Genomic DNA, 18,420 nt, shown 5'->3' with positions numbered 1-18,420 from the left:
TATCCGAAACAGTTGGACGGTTATTGTTTAAATGCAGTATCACTTTTTTGTTGCTTGAGCAGCTATAGAAGAAGTGAAAAAAAAAATATTTGGAATTCAACATAAACATTCCCATAAGTTTTTAAATCATACCTACTTTACTAGAAAAAATCATACTATATTTCTCAAGCAACGTTTGTCATCTATTTCTTCCATTTGGCAGGAAACCAGCACAGAACCTTCTCACACAAAAGAAGAAGGCTAATGAAGCAACAGTCAAAAATTGTTTTGCAGACAACTTCAAGTTCGGCAATACGAATAAGAAGCACAAAGTGTGTCGCCAGTATGGGAAACAAAAGCCCCTTTTCTGCACGAAACGAATGATGAATCAGGACTAACGGTTGAATTATAATATTCGGGTACAAAATCTTTGTACTCCGATTTTGGATGCAACTTACTGAAATGTTTACTGTCCGCGAACGATTTAATATTATTATAGAATGAAATACCAACAAGAATGGGAAGCCGACCTATCGGTGCTTTTACTATAGTTTGATAGGTTATTAGCGAGAATTATAAAGAATATTACCATATTTGCATAAGTAGAAAAGTCGAAAATATATAAGTGTAGCCATACTTTCTCGCGTAAATTTTACAATTGTGAACAATAGGAGTATTTTTTTCTTAAATAGAATTTTACCAAAATACATCCAAAACGTCTCTCAGCTGACGTCGTTTCTGCTTGCGCTGCCATCACTGTAATTTAGTTATAATAAAATTTCTTCATTTCAAAAAATTATGTATTTAAAAAATCAGTATCTAAAGATCATACGATTATGTACATATGTATATATGTTTACAATTGAATGTATGCAACTCATGTACGTGGGTTGTCAGCTTTTGAGTTGCATAACGTCATATACATATTCATTGCTATAAGCCAGAAACTTCTTAAGCGCGCACCAACACCTCATAGCTTGTGAGAGTTACTTCCTGACCACCAAACGGAATGTATAAGCGGCCATGCGATGGATGAATCTTGCCAGGTGTCAAACTGCCGCAATAGTGTGCGCGGCCAATATACAATGGTTCACCGTCGCTGGTACGTCCACAAATAACAGCGCCTGGAGGTACCGAACCGTTTGCATCGGGTACCCAACCATAGCCGTAACCGGCTAACAACTCAAAGTCATGCTTTACAACCTCACGACCACCATACGCAACGTATGCGCAACCCTTGTTTGGAACAACTTTTGCCGGCAATAGATCACCCTCATGGTAGGCGCGCCCCACGTACATATCATCACCGTCAGCATCATGACCGGCGTGTACGGTGCCAGGTACAATGTTGTTGCCAGACGAGTTCACCCAGGTTTCAGGTTGTACAAGCACTTCGTAGTTATCGAGCTTCTGTTCGCAACCGCCATACGGAATGTAGAGACAACCATGAGATGGGTGCACTTTGCCGGGTGTCAGACTGCCTTGCCAATGGCCACGACCAATGTAAAGAGGTTCGCCATCGCCGGTCTGACCGACGCGCAATGCATGTGGTGGCACATTACCACCACCTGAAGGAACCCAGCAGTAATGATGACCAGTCAGTACTTCGACGTCTTGCTTGTTGATCTCTTCGCCGCCCCACGCGACGTACGCTTGATGTTTGTTGGGCACGATTTTGGCAGGTAATATGTCGCCATTGTGATAGGCGCGTCCAACATAGATCGGATCACCGTCCGAATCGTGGCCAGCATGTATGGCGAAAGGTGGCAGATCACTGTAAATGTTTGTGGAAACCCATGTGTGTTCGGCTACAAGTAAATGAAATGTAGAAGAAAAGGTGATTTTTAGAAAAGTTTCTTACACAATGCTACTATGTATATAAGTCAATTATACTTATACTTATGTTTGTATATACATATATGTAATGTTACTTATTATTAAATATATGTATTGTACTTGAAATTCCATACACTTGTACAATAGAAAAATATTATATCACGCTCATAAATCAATTTTCCTAGAACTTCAGTTAGATAACCGCCGGTGCCTATTTACAAATGAGATTACTGTCGACTTTAGTTGCTCGTTCTATTTTTATAAGCTTACCAATAGTTCATCAATTTTCTCTTCTGTACATAAAAGTGTTAAACATTCGTAAGATATAGTAAATATTATTTATTCTTTAGACTACTTATCAACGTGGTGTTCAATAACAAAATCATAAATATACAAGAAAGTAAATATATTAAGTATACACATATGTCACATACATGCAAACCTGCATATGTATTTCTAGCATTGCCTCTTAGGTGTTTAGCGATAAAATGTTAAATTGTTTAGCTTGTAAAAGGATATTGTTTCGAAATTAAGTCAATTTCATAAGCATTTGTATATACAGTCGAACTTCCATATAGTGAATTCGCACGGGACCTGAAAATCACTTCACTATATAGAAACTTCATTATAAAGAAACATTGATTTTTTATGTAATTTTATTTAAAATAATCAGTGAGTTTGGTTTGAATTACAGTCTTCCATTTTTCATTTTCAATAAAAGCTTCCAAATCACGTAGAGAGTTGAAAACATTAATCGGCACGTCACTCCTCATTTCCACAAAGGCTCTAATTACGCTAATGGATGAAGCAGCTTGTATCAACGTAGGTAATGCCTCCTCAGTTTCTGCCAATTCTTCAACGGTCAAATCGTGTTCATCGTTATCTGAAATAATATTTACATATTAAATTTTTGTTTGACTATAAAAAGATAAATGCTTACCAGGTTCAGCTGGAACTCCGCGACTTTCAAAAATGCTGTTGAGAATATCTTCTTCGGATGGTTTGTCCCAAGTCTGCACACCATTATCAACATTTACGTAGTCATCAAACGATGCTTCGATATTTGCTACTTTTTTAAATGAAGACTGTAAAGCGGCCTAATCCGATATTAAAAGAAGGTCCTCTTCATCCCAATGCTCAAATGGAATCTGCATAACATCTTTTGAAAATCCAGCCTTTTTAAAACAGTTGGCAACTGTTTCTGGTTTAACATAGACATTCCATATATTGCTAAGATTTCGAACTGCTTGCAGCAAGTCTATGGCCATAACAGAATTTCCCTCATCCACTTGAGTCAATATATTCGTTAAAATTCGTTTTCTGTAATGTTGTTTCATGTTGTAGATAATGCCTTGGTCCATTGGTTGCAGTAACGAAGTCATGTTGGGAGGAAAATAAGCGAGATGAATGTTTCTCAACTTGCAGTTATCAACAAAAAACAACACCTTTCTGTTTTGATCACAAAGTTTTTTGTCGAGTTTTACAATCCATTTCGTAAAAATCTCACTGGTCATCCATGCTTTTTTGTTAAACTCATAATCGACACCTAAAGATTTTATTCCCTTGAAGTACCTCGGATTTTTGGCCTTTCCGATTACCAGCAATTTTAGCTTTTCTGATCCAGTCATATTGCTTCCCACCAGGACAGTTATTCTCTCCTTGCTTTGCTTCCCACCAAAGCATTTTTCATTTTTGAATGCCAGTGTTTTAGTTGGCAAGCATTTGAAAAACAAAGCAGTCTCGTCGGCATTAAAAATGTCGTTAATGTTGTAATTTTCAATTAATTTCGGTAAGACGTTCGTCACCCATTCATCACGGTTTTCTATGTTGGTGTCAGCACTTTCCCCACATAATGTCTTTTGAATAACGCCATGCCGACTTTTGAATTTGTCTAACCAACCTGTACTTGCCTCAAATTCGTGGTGTCCTAGTGCTTCCGCAAAATCTTTGGCCTTTTGCTTCAATAATGGTCCAGATAAAGGGAGATTCTTACCACGTGCAACGAGTAACCATTTCAGCATTGCTTCGTCAATATCCTCAAAATGACAAGGTCGAAGTCTTTTGCGTTTGGTATTTACTGCCAAATCCTCCGCATTTTTTAAAATCACTTCCTTATTTTTTAAAATATTTGATAAAGTGCTCGGAAGAACTCCGAATTCATTGGCAATATCTTTTTTTTTCTTACCTTCATTAACTTTGTTAATCATTAATAACTTTTTTTCAAGCGAAATGCTGCTTCGATGCATCATCTTAACTTCAATCACTGAATAAAACTGTAATAGCTCAGCTCTTTCTGTTTTAATTTCCACATCTAACTGTAATTTTTTGCAACAGAAAACTTTTGAAAAAATTCACTATATGGAGACAAAAACTTAGGGCGCTTGAATTTCCAGCTGTAAAATTTGTTCATTATATAGAAAACTTCACTATATAGAAATTCATTATAAGGAGACAAAAATACACCGAAAGTAGAACGAAAAAGCAGTGTCTTCGAAACCAGTTCATTATAAGGAGAGCTTCATTATATGGAAGTTCACTGTAGAGAAGTTCGACTGTACATACATAAGTACTCGTAGTCACACGTAGTTACTCGTATATGTATGTACATACATATGTTTGATTGTGCACGTATTCAGTTCATTTGTGACTTAGTTGAGCGTATCCCCGACATATATATTAATATATAATAATACGAGTACACACAAACTTGCGTGCATGTGTGTGTACTTACAAGTAAGTCATAGGCTACAACTAGTCATGCTTTTAAAATCGAACAGGAAGTGACTAATTCAGTTCAGAAATAGGTGCAAAGAATATTTTGTTCATAATACGTCTTATAGTACAATTTTAATTTGACAGAATTCCATTTAAATATCTACTCCTAGTGAAGCTCTGCCTTCTCATGTCTCACGAACACTTTCCTTTTAAGTGATTCTCACTAGATGTCATACTTATTGCGCTTTAATAAGAATTCTTCTTTCATTTTTATGAGAGTGATATTGCAAATAAGATGTGTTAAAATCTGATGCTTGAATAACCGCGCGTTGTCGGTGTTTTGTTCAACTCATTATAATAAGATGCTCAATAAGCGGTTAGTTTTGATCAAGATTTTGCTAATTATTTATTTATTTATTATTGTTTAGTCTCTGAACACAAGTTTTTTACAATTTACAAAAAGTAGAATAACTATCGACTATGACTTAAATACCTAAAAAATAGAATATAAAGTAATTGGAAATACACTTTTCGCAGCTAAAAAATATAGTTGGAGAGAACCCGAGACTTACATAAGTTTCGAACAAGAGTAAAATTACGCGCATACTCCGTTGTACATTTAGCACTACATAAGGAGAAAGGTAAAGAGCTCCGAAGATTACACAGTGGTATATTGAAATTAATTCTGACCAACATTGATGATGTTATAAGCAAATGAAAGCGAGAGGTCTTACTTCGAAAGACTTTAGGTTAATCAAAAGCAAACGAGACTGATATGCACCAATTAGCACAACTTCGTTAATATTTTTCCCGTAGAAGGGAAGACGCAAAGATGATGTAGTGCTAGCAAATACTCGACATGCGCTGCAAAGTGTCCACATACGAGTACTAAAGAGTAGTGACCACCGAGCACCACAGTACAAATAAGCTGATTTAGAAATCAGAGAGCATTCGTTTTTCATCTTTGCTATGGCTGGGATTAAACTGGAATAAACGCTTAAGACTCAAACAGGCAACTAATTGACAATTAAGAGCGTATAAACCATTTAAGCTTTAAGTGTAACCCAATTTAACATACAAATTCAAATTATTAATTACGAATTAATACTCAACTGGCAATAAAATTGCGTCTGATTCTCTATGCAAACCAATGAAACCTGTTTAATTCAATAAGAATTCGAAGCATCATAAAAACCAAAATGACAAAATAACGAAATTGCAATAAAATCAAATTGAGAAAAAACAAGGCAATGAATTTTCAATGAAAATATATTTTATTAAATAAAGGGTTTTCCAATAACATGTGTTACAGGTGAATGGATTGCGCTATCGAGAGATAATTAACGATTTTTATGGTCGGAATTGGATGGTATTGATCTGGACAACGTTTATTTTCAACAAGACGGCGCTACGTGCCACAAACCATTGATCTTTTACGGGAAAAGTTTTCGTAGGGTGTTATCTCTCGAAGAGGTGTTCACAATTGGCCATTGGGATCTTGTGATTTAACCTCTTGTGACCTTTTTCTTTGGGGCCACGTGAAAGAAAAGGTCTACGCTAACAGCCCAGGATCAATTCAAGACTTCAAAGATGGAATTCGTGAGGGTATCGAGGACATAGGGCAGCCACTTTGCATTTCGGTTAAATTTTCATGAAAAGGATATTGTCCTGTAAGCGTGGTCGTGGTTGGTGGTCGTTTGCCTGATGTTATTTTCCAATATTAACGGCATACCTTCCTCTTTATAATGAAATAAACATCCGATCATTTATATTAAAAAATAGCATTTTTCTTTGAATATCAATATAACACTTCTTATTGGAAAACTCTTTAGATGCATATATACATAAATCATTTAAAAATGATACTCAATTTAAAACCAATTCCTAAAAGCAAGAGCGTGTGGAGGAGCTTTGTGTGCTGGAGAAGAACGAATCTGCAATTGACCTCCCAGAAAAGATTGCCGATTCTACATATTATATAATAAATGAAACGTTTTTAATGGGAGCAAAACTTATTTTAACTTAATTTATCTGCTTCCACAACAATCTTTGAGTTGCATTTGATTTTAACGCTGCAAGGTGCAATAGCTGCTGCTTCTGTAAACTTTGAAAAATTAGCAAGTTATACTTTTTGCTCGATATTGACTGGAAAGGTTCAATAAGTCTTTTATAAACTAATACAATTTATTCTAAAGTACAGTTTTCCTCCATTTTCTACACTGCTAATTTTTCATACAATATATAAATTTTTATACAATCATACTATATATATAATATATACAATAGGCCGGGTCGATTTGTGGGGAGGCAAAAAAATCGCCCATTGCTCTGTGAAAATCATATTCTAGGGATCAAAATAAGAAACTTTGCCGAAGGAACCATACCTCTAAAACGAATTCTGATGCCCCCCAATTTGGATCGAACTTTTTAGCTTCTTTTCTCATGCAAAGGCCAAAAATAGTGATATTTTGAAATGATTGTATGGGGAACCCCCCAGGGGAGTTCCAGGGGGTGTGCCACTAGCGTGGGTGGATCGGCCGTCCATAGTTAGTGGGGGTCGGTTATACATTTGGACTCGATTGGAGCACTCTAAATGGGTCAAAGTGGGATTTTTCGTTCGACCCAAATTGGGGGGCATCAGAATTCGTTTTACAGTTATGGTTCCTTCGGCAAAGTTTCTTATTTTGATCCCTAGAATACGATTTTCACAGAGCAATGAACGACTTTTAAATCGACCCGCCCTAATATACAAACTCTAAACACTTTCAGCTATAAATATTAACTGTTTAAGCCAAATTGTATGTGTGTGAGCACCAAACTCAAACACGTCAGTTAAAGCTTACTATACTTGCCTGAGCTACTTGGTCTGTTTGAACACAGACTAATGGAGTTTAGCACACATCGCACATACACGCGTAGCAATTTCTTTTTAGTTTTTCTTTTATTTTCAAGATTGCAGTAGTAGTGGGACATAATTGCTAAATTTGTTTAATACTATAGTAAACATATCAAAATTTAAAGGCAAAAAACAGTATTCCATTCTATTGAGTCATTTCTGATTTTTCAACACTTTTTGGCCTATAACACACACCTGCCAGGAAAGATTGGCTTCAAATTACCAATTATCTTGTGCAAATGAGTTTCAACCTGCTAAGTACTTAATCGAAGGCATGCTGTTTTATAACTCGTAGAGAAATTTATTTAGGCGTGGCCATCAAGTAGACTTTGTACTGTTTTTCTAAAGCTTTCGATACTGTTTCGCATAGTAGAAGTATATTGTTATTGAAGCTGGAAAAATTAGTTTCGATTCAAATTTCGTTGTTTAGTTAAAGCCCTACCTCTACCATTTTTTTATTGTTATTTAGTCTCGGAGTTTTAGTTCTTTTTTCATGACATTTTTCTAGCCTGTTCTAATTAAAATGTAATGTTTATAATTTTGTGAAATATACATTTTTTAATAATTATTTAAATAATTCACTCAGTTTTATTTAGCTTAACTTTTTTTAACATCTGATCGCTTTGCACCCGATTGCGGTTATTGTTGGTGTTTTTCTTCTTTCAGCAGTCAAATCTCTCTCTCGCTACCTCCGTGTTGCCTAGCTTTGGATATAAAAACGCACTAAAATGCCCATTTCAAGAAGATAAAATAACAAATATTTATTGAATTACTTAAAGACCTTTGTATGCGGGATAAATTGTCTTTAAAATGTGCGTTTTTTTATAAATGTGTTATGGTTATGTACAATTTAATTAATGAGTTTTTTGTTAATAGAAACTCGTGTGTTAAGGGAAGGACTTTTGGCTATATTTGAGGTTATGTAACAAGTTAAAGTATTATTTTTGTAAAAATGTCGTTATAGTTTCTTCTTTGCTTATTTTTACTATGAATACATCTCTTGATGGCCAATGTCCCACTATTGAGAACCAGAAGAAACGATTACACCACTATGGTTTTAATTCGCATTCCGTAAATTCAAACGCTTTTTAAAATGTGTAAAAAGGTTTGCAATGTTAAAAAGAGTTGAGGAAAGAACATTTAATATTCTTGCATAATCTTAAAAGGAGCAAAAAATTAAATTTACACTTTGAAAATATCAAATTTTATAAGAATCAACAAATTTTAATTAGCACTAAAATCTTCACAGAGTGACCTTTTTTAACCTTCTTTTGTTTAATAATACAGTTTTTTTAAATTACAGTTTCGGTAGCTTTAAATTTAAAAACCGAAACAAACACCAAACTTAAAAAATTTCGCATTTTGATATATAAAAAAGCACTAAATTTATTGCGAGGAGCAAATGGTTGGCAACACTGCACAATTCAGCCAATGTGGCGTCACGCACTTTCTGATGAGCGCAATCTTGTTTCTATCATTCTTGGGAATCCAATTATATCAAATTTATATTGTCTATTCCCAAAACATCGAAGGTGTTCAGCGCAGCTTTGTCTGGTTTGCTCTGTAATCTTTCATTTCAACGAGCCGCATCCGACTTATGGAGCCCGTTATATGTATGTTAATAAATCTAAACCACTTTCCTCAAGTCATATAATACACTCACTGATGTTTATCGATGACATTGTCTGTGTTATCAGATCTACTGGAGCAGAAAAGCTTCGATATATCCGATGTGATTTTTAATTCATTAACACTTGATTACATAAATGTGAATGCAGGTACTTGTATTCTATATGAACTAATATACATACATATACTCGTATTTAGATTATCTTTTTATAACTCTTTAAATTTTCTTCTCTTATCTTCTTCTTACAGCCATAATGTATTAGTATAAATGAGACAATTGTATTAGGATAGTAACGGAGAAGCCCGGTCATATTAACCCCCGAAAACTTCTACAAGACACAGAAACCTCATTAAGAATGGAGAATAATTTTTCACGTATATACCTCTTTGATTTCGACTAATATTTGCCTATACATTTATTAAAAAGAGTAGAGCATATTTACTATTTGTTATTCATGACAATTTCTAATAAATAAATAAACTAATAGTCGAGTTTTTATGCCAAAGTCCATTGGTTTTGTCCAAACTTGTTTCAAAATAATCAAAGATGCCTTTTTTGTATTAATTTCAATATCTTTGTAAATGAGCAAAAAATGATTCTACACTTCTATAAGAGACAACATTTTTTAAATGAAAATACTATATAAATGAAAAAATTATTCCGTGCTTTGAGCTCCAGCTTATCCGGGTTTCATTATATTAGGCCTTGCCGCTCTAATCTACTTAGAGATAAAATTTTGATTAAATTAAAAATCATGAAGCTAAGTATATTAATGGGATAAACATTTTGATTATGTTTGTTGATAAAAAAATGAGAGTGAACAAAAATAAGTTAAAGATATTGTAATATATAAATTAATACATAAATATTAATCTGATATTAAATTAGGTCTATAATTTTTTTAAGAAATACTTATTTCACGCATGTCCTTCTATTCAACTTCCATATAGAAAATGTTTAAGTAAATTTATTTTAAATATCCCTTATTTTCCCAAATTGCAGCCCGCTACAGCTAGCGCATGAGATATCTATTGGTGGGTAGTCAGAAGCTCGTTTATGGGAAAAGTGCGATAAGGAATATTTTTTTTTGTTTTTTGTGTGAAAAGTATGCAGAAATTAGCGCCAGCGCTTCTTATGTGCTGTATAAAAATGCATAACGGCAACTATTATAAATATGCCTTTGTATCTACGTGTAGTAATTTGAGCTCTTTCGAATACGGCGTTCATCCAGCAAATGCGCGCTATTTTTCTTTCGTTTGTTTCAGTTTTTCACTATAATATTTTCAAACGTTCAAAAAACGAATTCTCTCCCCAAATTGATCATTTTATGAAACGTACCTTGTGCTCTATAGGCAATTCATCTCATTTCAACCACCATCTTCATCAACCAACGCGGTTTTTGAATGACTTCAAACTTACATTTTAACAACTTAATTGAATAGGCTATGAAACTGCATACCCCCGGAAGGTTTCCAAAGATTACGATTAAGAAGTTGAAAGTTTTTTTAATTTTTTGAAATATTTTAATAATTTAAAATTTTATTGAATTTCGTATAAAATGTGTAATATTGATTTTCTGTTGTACAATGAACTATATTTTTATAAAATATTAACGAAAAAATTTAGCACGAAAATATTGCGAGCATTGAAAGTTATGTGCTTAATTATGTGAGCATAAGTGTACCTTTAAAAAGTGCCTTTAAATTGACTGCCAATTTTTCGAAATGAAATTAGTGTTGAACGACGTGTTATGCATTTTTTCTGAGTTCAGATTTTCGGAGATCACACGTTAGTGTGTAATAAGGAACCGCTAAGTAAGTAAACGCATACATTTGTATGTATGCGTAGTTTTCTGAGTTTATAAAGCAACTAATCAGAGCCTTTTTATTTATTATCCATTTGCATTCATATTTCATTGACGGGCTTAGTTTAAAATATGCCTTTTTTGCAACTCAAATCACTACTTTCCGCAATTGTTTAAAACGTGTCGCAAATACTCTCAACGTTCACATTGGTATGAAAAGGAGACTGCACTTTTCATCATGTTTCACTTTATTAGAACAACTTTGATTAGATAAAAATTAGTTAAAGCACCGGCTCGACATACATTTGAAAGCAAAACTGACACGTAAGTAAATATGCTGTGGCGAAACTTGTGGAATATTTTCGAAAGATATATAAACACTTTTTTGTTTAAATTAAAACACTGAATTTCAACCAAAATCAGTTATTTCAAATATGAATACTTTGTTTTATTATTAATTAATTTTAACTTTTAAATATTTCCTTCACTATTGAATCGTCGATTTTTAAAATTCAGCATAGAAAAAACTTTTGTAAAACAAGAATTCCTGTTTTCTATTTTTTTTAATTTTTTTTCGTACTCACCCATTATATTTAGTTTATATAGTCACTAACTTTTAATAAATAAATTATATTTTCGTACTCGCTTGACGCAGCTTAGTACTTTTACGTTGTTTCAGGTGTGAAGTCGCAACTGTAACTGAAAATAAATATGCAGGAACTGACAAAAATATAAAATTACGTACACTGGCAGATAAAAGAAGAGTCACGCATAGCGATATGTGCGAGTTTTTGTATGATGATGTCTGTTTTTAGCTTTACCCACTACAAGCTGCTTTGTTGAAAATATTTATATAATATAAAATATTTCGTTTTCAAAATTATCAGAAACAAAAAAAAACGTGAATATAATATAACATTTCTATAGCTTAAAAAATATATAAATACTTCTCTAGCAAATATGTATGTTTCGTCAGATATTTGTAAATATGTAGTTAGAATTAAATTTTTTTATCAAAACAAATTTAAGAGCACAGATACCTGTAAACGGCCATATTTTCCTTGATTTAAAATGAAGAAGTCAATATATTTTTTTCAAAATTGGCATACAGTTTATTTGTACATTAAAATAATATATTTTTTTTTATATTTTAATCATTTAAAATGGCGGATGTACATTCAATTCTTCCAGGAAGGTCCCAGCGGGGCTTATCAATCGGCGGGCATTGTAGCATCGGCGTTAGTGACCTGAATACAAAAAATCAAGCATTTTTTTGTTTGGTAATGTTATAATTTCTATATGAATTAAACAAAAATGGAAACAAATTTCGCGGAATAAAATGCTTAAAAAAATTAATTTTGGGGCTAATTTTCCTACTATTTTTGCTTCGAAAAAATTATTATAAAATTATTCGAAAACACATAGAAAGTAATATCATAAAAAAGATGTATGCAAAATTTCAGGGAGATCGGTCAATAACTTTTCGAGTTATCGTGTACGCCAATTCGAAAAATATAATATAGTTTTGAGAAAAACGCGTCTAAAGTTTGAAAAGTTTGAATACATACCCATACCTCTCTCAGCGCTCGAACGCAACGAATAGAGTCGTCACGGTTGACGATCTATAATATAATATGAGAAATACTTAAATTTACGTTCTAAGATTTTTTTTAACATATTCTTAAAGGATTATATTAACATTTTATGGAAACAAATTTTTTTTCCAAATTTTACAGGTATTTGTCCCCTTAAACCAAAATTAAACCCTCTCAACAGAATACATAATCGGCAAAAAAAAAGCGACGCGATGCGTGAAGTTAATACTGCCCGTCTTAGCCTCATCCTTACTTGGCGTTTAAAATAAATAAATAATTGGCGCGTACACTTCTGTTAGGTGTTTGGCCGAGCTCCTTCTCCTATTTGTGGTGTGCGTCTTGATGTTGTTCCACAAATGGAGCGACCTACAGTTTCAAGCCGACTCCGAATGGCAGATATTTTTATGAGGAGCTTTTTCATGGCAGAAATACACTCGGAGGTTTGCCATTGCCTGCCGAGGGGCGACCGCTATTAGAAAAATGTTTTAATTAATTTTGCTTTCACCGAGATTTGGGCCAACGACCTCTCTGTGAATTCCGAATGGTAGTCACGCACAAACCCATTCGGCTACGGCGGCGTTTACACCAGACATTTTTGCAAAGGCAATAGCAATGCATTCATACTGTTTTACTAATCATTTACAATTCTCACATTTGCTTCGTCACTCTCTATAATTTTTCGAAGACAATTGGCAATTGGTTTGACGTAACTGCCCAATTCGGTGACGTTGCGTTGTAATTTGTGAAAGAATCGAAGTTGGAGCTAGTGGTTTATACGAAACGACACTAACTACGGCTTCTCAGATATAAATTTTCTTTATAACTTTCTGGACGCCTTATCTCAATTTTTTCTCCTAATAGACAGCTAATACGTATTTCCAATCGTTTTCAGAGCGTTTCCTTGTGTAATCCCAAGGTTATGTTTGGGCTCTTCTAGCTTGACTAAAAATTAGCATTTCAATACAATAGCAAAGTTATCGAGGAGGATTCGCCATTAGCTTGTTATATCTCATAAAACTGGTATTACTTACCATAGATGGCTATAATCAGTTTAGATTCTGATTGGATTTTGAGTGAAAATTTTCCTAGTCTAGTTAGACTCTAAAGTTAGACTCTTTATTTGAACGCTGGTGTAGATAAGAACATGTGTTTCACATGAATCTTATCAGTTTTCAAAAAGCTTTTTAGTAAAGATAAAAAGTCTGTGACAGTGCAAAGGTTTGGTAATATTCTGTGGAAGCAGCGTAAATACATACATATGACACGTATGTATTTAAAATTGCAATATTAATACATATGTCAGTAAATAAAAATTATGATATAGCGAGTATACTTCCTCTTTTCCATCTCTCATAAAACACTTATTTACACCTGTCCACCAATTGTCGTGGGCAGTGGTGGAGGCAGAATTGGTAAACTGTGAAAAAATTAAGAACTGGATAAAATCATTACGAACTCTATTTTAATTGTATTTTACAAACATATAATAATTGATGATTTAATGCAAGTGATATTTTCTGTGAGAGGGGGTATTTTTAACTAAAAAGCAATGGAAAAAAAAAACTAAGCAGAAGAAATGAATAGTTGTAAAGATTTTTACTAAAAATGCAATAAAATTTTACATAAAGTATGCTAATGTGTTGGAATAACTATTTATTTGATTATAATATTTTTACTTTGGCTTACTGACACAAAGATTACTTACAAAAATCAAAATGAAATGAAATGTAGTTTTACAATGAGGCTTGCGACACCCTGCCTATCGGAACTTGTTACATAAGTTCCACCTTCAGATGGCGAGCTAAAAAAAAATTTTAATTTTTTTTAATTTTTTACAAAACTCAAATTAATTTCAAAAGGAGTAAGGGCCAGCAGACACTATTGAACCGTCTTTCCATAATTATGACAAAACATCTCTCCTGAAAAAAACATACATAGAATACAAAACTATGTGAAAAAGCGCAAGCTGATTACAATCTCTTCGAAAAAATTTGGCTTAATGTTCCAAAAACCGGCATTTCTTCCTCACAACCATAAGCCAATAAAATTTCACTGAAATCGAAAAAAGTTATGCAAGATTTAACGTTTTAACTATATTTTCTATCGGCGCAGTGGTCGATTTCGTCCCTTCAATCCTTTCGTCCTCGGAAATTCGGAACTCAAAATTCGTTTCGAATATTTTTAGATAAGAAGAGCTTTGTAAAGCTCTCGCCGAAATTGGAAACTGAATGAGTTGCAAGAGAAACGCTCAATCAATGTCACCTTAAATTAAAATAAATACAACAGACAGCGATAGAATTGACCTTCTGCACTCGAGTGTTTTTAATCTGATTAATAACAATGTTAAATAAGATAGAGTTCAGGTTGTAGCATACGCCGATGAGTTGGTTCTAATGCTATCAGGACCGTTTCCCTCAGTCACGGCTACAATTTTTGATTTGGCTGTACTCAGTCGCCGAGCTGCCTGTTTCGGCCTCAGAGTCAACTCTGATAAAACGGTACTTTCTACCAGAAAATATAAACCTCCACACTTTAGACTACCCAGATTAATTAACCACGTTTTCCCACTTTCAGCGAAAGCCAGGTATCTTGGGCTCCAAGCTTCATTGGAAGCTACACATTGAAAATCGTTCTCCGGCCTCTGAAGCCAATATCTCAAAGAACATGGTAGAATTTTCAGGCAGTGAACACCGCATTTCCCTGAACTTCATACATATCTCTCTATCCCCAAACTGGAGATTAAGGGTCGTGCCCGGGCAATTTTCAACCATTTCATCCACCCACATAACAAACGGTGGCTATAAGAGGGAAATGGGACAGAAACATTTAAAGGGCAAATTTTAGAAACAACTTTTATACCCCTTTTCTATTCTAACAAACACTTTAAACTGTAATTTAATTGTGTCAGGTTCAGCGAAATTTGAACTATTACTTCAAACAAAACCCAATATCGAGTATGATTTTGAGATAATAAAATTGATATGACTTGAGAAAGAAAAATTTGGGTTAACAATTACTCCACAACACCTTTGATCTCATCCACACATTGAAGGGATTTATTAAAGAAATTAACGATTGTAGAATATCTACCACGATATTTAGAATAAACGACTTCGAAAACTTTTTAATTTTTTAATTTAAAGAGATGCGTGAATATAACCAGTAAGAAGCGAGTTCATTAAGGTCAGCCTAGAAACTAATCAGATTCTCTGGGATCTTATTTCTGGTAAGTACCAGGGAAATTGAAAGCTACTGCTATGATAATAGCATTTATAAATAAGAGGAAAATTAGGGGGCAAAATAGTCTACCTTGTGGTACTCTAGAAGAGCAGCAGAAGATTCATCGCTAATTGTAATAAAACAACTCCTTTAACTTTAATTTTAGCCATTGAAGGGAAGCGGAGTGAAAGCCAAGAGAGTCCATATACACATAAGAATTATATGCCCATACAGTATCAGATGCACTAAACCTGTCGTGGTCGAAAATATTATGTCATACCGTACGCGGTTACGGGTTTAAATTGATTTCGGTGTTCCTAATAAATCCTTCTGGAGACAATGTGGATGGATTATACAACATTTTAGTTGAAAATACTGAAACAGCTCGTGAAAAATCAATAAATGCATGTCAAGATACAAGAATGACTTATCGATCAATAAGGGCTGTGCATTCATATATTTAGAAGTATTTACTCTAAGCTTCGCGTGCACTTGTAACTGTGTATCTTGATATTGTCCTACTGATGGAGGATCCTACAGTTGTAGGCCGCTTTCAAAATGCAGATGTTCTTAATGAGAAGCTTTGTCAGGGCGGAAATATACTCAGTGGTTTGCCATTGCTTGGGGATTGGCGACTTGTTTCAAATTTTTCATTTTGATAGTTAGGTTTAATGGTAAACACCCGCAGATGAATTGTCATTCAATCTATTTTTATTATTAGACCTAATGCCTTTATGCCACACACAAATGTAATACGACAACGACCTACCTTGTATTCCTACGGTAACTTACATATTTATATAGAAATGTTACCAAAATAAATTTCCAATTCACACTCAAAATTAACATTTAAAGATTTTCTGCGCTTTAACTCATTTCTGGCGCTTAACATGAATTTGGAGAGCTGTGGTGTATTTTATGGCAAATATTTTGTTATACATTTTAACCCGTTATATTCCACTGTTATGAGTATTTCTTAATTTTTCTACAAAAGAGACAAAAAAGTCTCGACTATTAAGGAGTTAGCGCGTTAGAATGTATCCCGAAAATTTCCCCGTTGTTTTTTTCCATAGAACTGTGAAACACGTCATATTTATATCTAAAATGTGAAGAACACTTAGGCTCCTATGCTGATTTACCATAAGGATGTACAAAAGGGTAACAACTCTGACACTACCTATGAAAAAATTCTGGCATAAGCCTTCAAATCGTCGTTACACGAATCCATTATCAAAATCTTGATATTTTTTGTGCTACACAGTGTAATCGGCGGTTAGCAGTAGCCTTCGGATAGGCGAACGCATTTTAAATTTTTATGGCCAACTGGTATATCATGTGCAATAAAATGGATGGCCAAACATAAGTACAGTGATCAATAATTTCAAGAAATTATACAAATATGTGCCTGTACTTGTGTATAAGTATATGTATATGTAAGTACATATATGTATATATGTAGATAGCGCTGTATAGAGCACCTAGAAATTACCCTATAGCCAAACCTACTAGTTCTGAACTGCCTTGCTACCATTTTTCCAAGCAGCGTCTTTTCTCCGTTTATTTGTTATTTTATTTTTTGAATGCTACCAGCTGGTATTTTTTGGATTACGATTTTTCTCCAAATGTCTATTGCCAGACTAGTCCACCAGACTAGTTGACCATTAAGCGGTCAGATAAATAGATCATTGAAACAAACTCAACATATGGATTTTCGTTTCATCCTCGTTCGTTCCGTTCTTATTTAAAGTAATGAAATTATAATATAAGTAATTAAGTAATTATAAGTAACTTTCGAACTATAAGTAGTATTGACTTCCCCCATCAAATACCAGTGCATGAACTGGAATGTTTGTTGAGCAGTTTGGCATTTCGCTGCCTATCGATTTTTCTAAGTAGACAACGACCGAACATCGATTTTAAAGGCCAAACCGAGACCGAGTATTTCTAACGGACAAGTCATAAACAAGCAATGACTTTCTAAAAATCCCGTATTTTTATTAATAAAATAGCAAATGAAGGGGGATAAGTTTTAACTTCAGCTCATAAAATATGCTTATGTTTGTAAAAATAAATTAAATACAAACAAATATTTACTTGTAATATTATATTAAAATAATGATATCACTTTTACATGTGCACATGTAGTAGTTATTCAATACTGATAGTGGAATAATTTTATACTGCAATGTTTTACATACTACAATAGTAGTAATGGTACAAAAGTAACCTTGCGATGTTTTTTGGCTGTAATTTAAAAAAAAAATGAAAAACTTTGATTCTTCTTGTGGATTATTTTTATTTGGTCTTTTAATTTTTTTTACATCAAGTCGAGAATATGATGTCATGTAAATGGCCGCCGCCACAGTTGATTGCCATTTCAGCCCTTTTTATAGCATTTTCCATCACTTTGGCCAAAACTTCCGGCGATAGGTCCTCACATTCTTGACGGATATTGTCTTTAAGAGCTGCAAGAGTCTGAAGCTTGTTGACATAAACCCGCGACTTCAGAAAGCCCCACAAAAAGAAGTCTGGAGCGGTGAAATCAGGCGATCTCGCTGGTCAGTGCAAATCGCCAAAACGGGAGATTAGGCGCCCGGGAAATGCATCCTTCAGCATATCGGTTGTGGCACGTGCAGTGTGTGCCGTTGCACCGTCCTGTTGGAACCACATGTTTTCCAATCCCAATTCATCAAGTTGCGGCAAAAAGAACTCGTTGATCATTGCTCTGTAGCGCTCACCATTCACA

General features: G+C 34.0%; 2 protein-coding genes across 2 annotated transcripts; both read right to left on the bottom strand.

The window, feature by feature from the left end:
- Positions 1 to 631: 631 nt before the first annotated feature.
- LOC128867599 (uncharacterized) lies at positions 632 to 11,568 on the bottom strand. Its single transcript, XM_054108984.1, has 2 exons — positions 11,445 to 11,568; positions 632 to 1,787 (listed from the first exon to the last, which is right to left on the bottom strand). Exons 1-2 carry the CDS (start codon positions 11,446 to 11,448, stop codon positions 931 to 933), a joined length of 861 nt encoding a protein of 286 aa, XP_053964959.1. The 5' UTR covers positions 11,449 to 11,568; the 3' UTR covers positions 632 to 930.
- On the bottom strand, positions 2,209 to 3,946 carry LOC128867598 (tigger transposable element-derived protein 4-like). The gene is made up of 2 exons (XM_054108983.1): positions 2,756 to 3,946; positions 2,209 to 2,698 (listed from the first exon to the last, which is right to left on the bottom strand). The coding sequence occupies exon 1, from the start codon at positions 3,834 to 3,836 to the stop codon at positions 2,913 to 2,915; it is 924 nt and encodes a 307-aa protein (XP_053964958.1). The 5' UTR covers positions 3,837 to 3,946; the 3' UTR covers positions 2,209 to 2,698; positions 2,756 to 2,912.
- Positions 11,569 to 18,420: the final 6,852 nt, after the last annotated feature.

The sequence above is a fragment of the Anastrepha ludens genome, chromosome 6 (assembly GCF_028408465.1).
Source record: "Anastrepha ludens isolate Willacy chromosome 6, idAnaLude1.1, whole genome shotgun sequence".
NCBI lineage: Eukaryota > Metazoa > Arthropoda > Insecta > Diptera > Tephritidae > Anastrepha > Anastrepha ludens.
This window is presented reverse-complemented; position numbering and strand designations above follow the sequence as displayed.

Excerpts from the sequence above, each read along its gene's own strand:
- LOC128867598 (XM_054108983.1), bottom strand. The coding sequence starts at position 3,836 with ATGCTGAAATGGTTACTCGTTGCACGTGGTAAGAATCTCCCTTTATCT.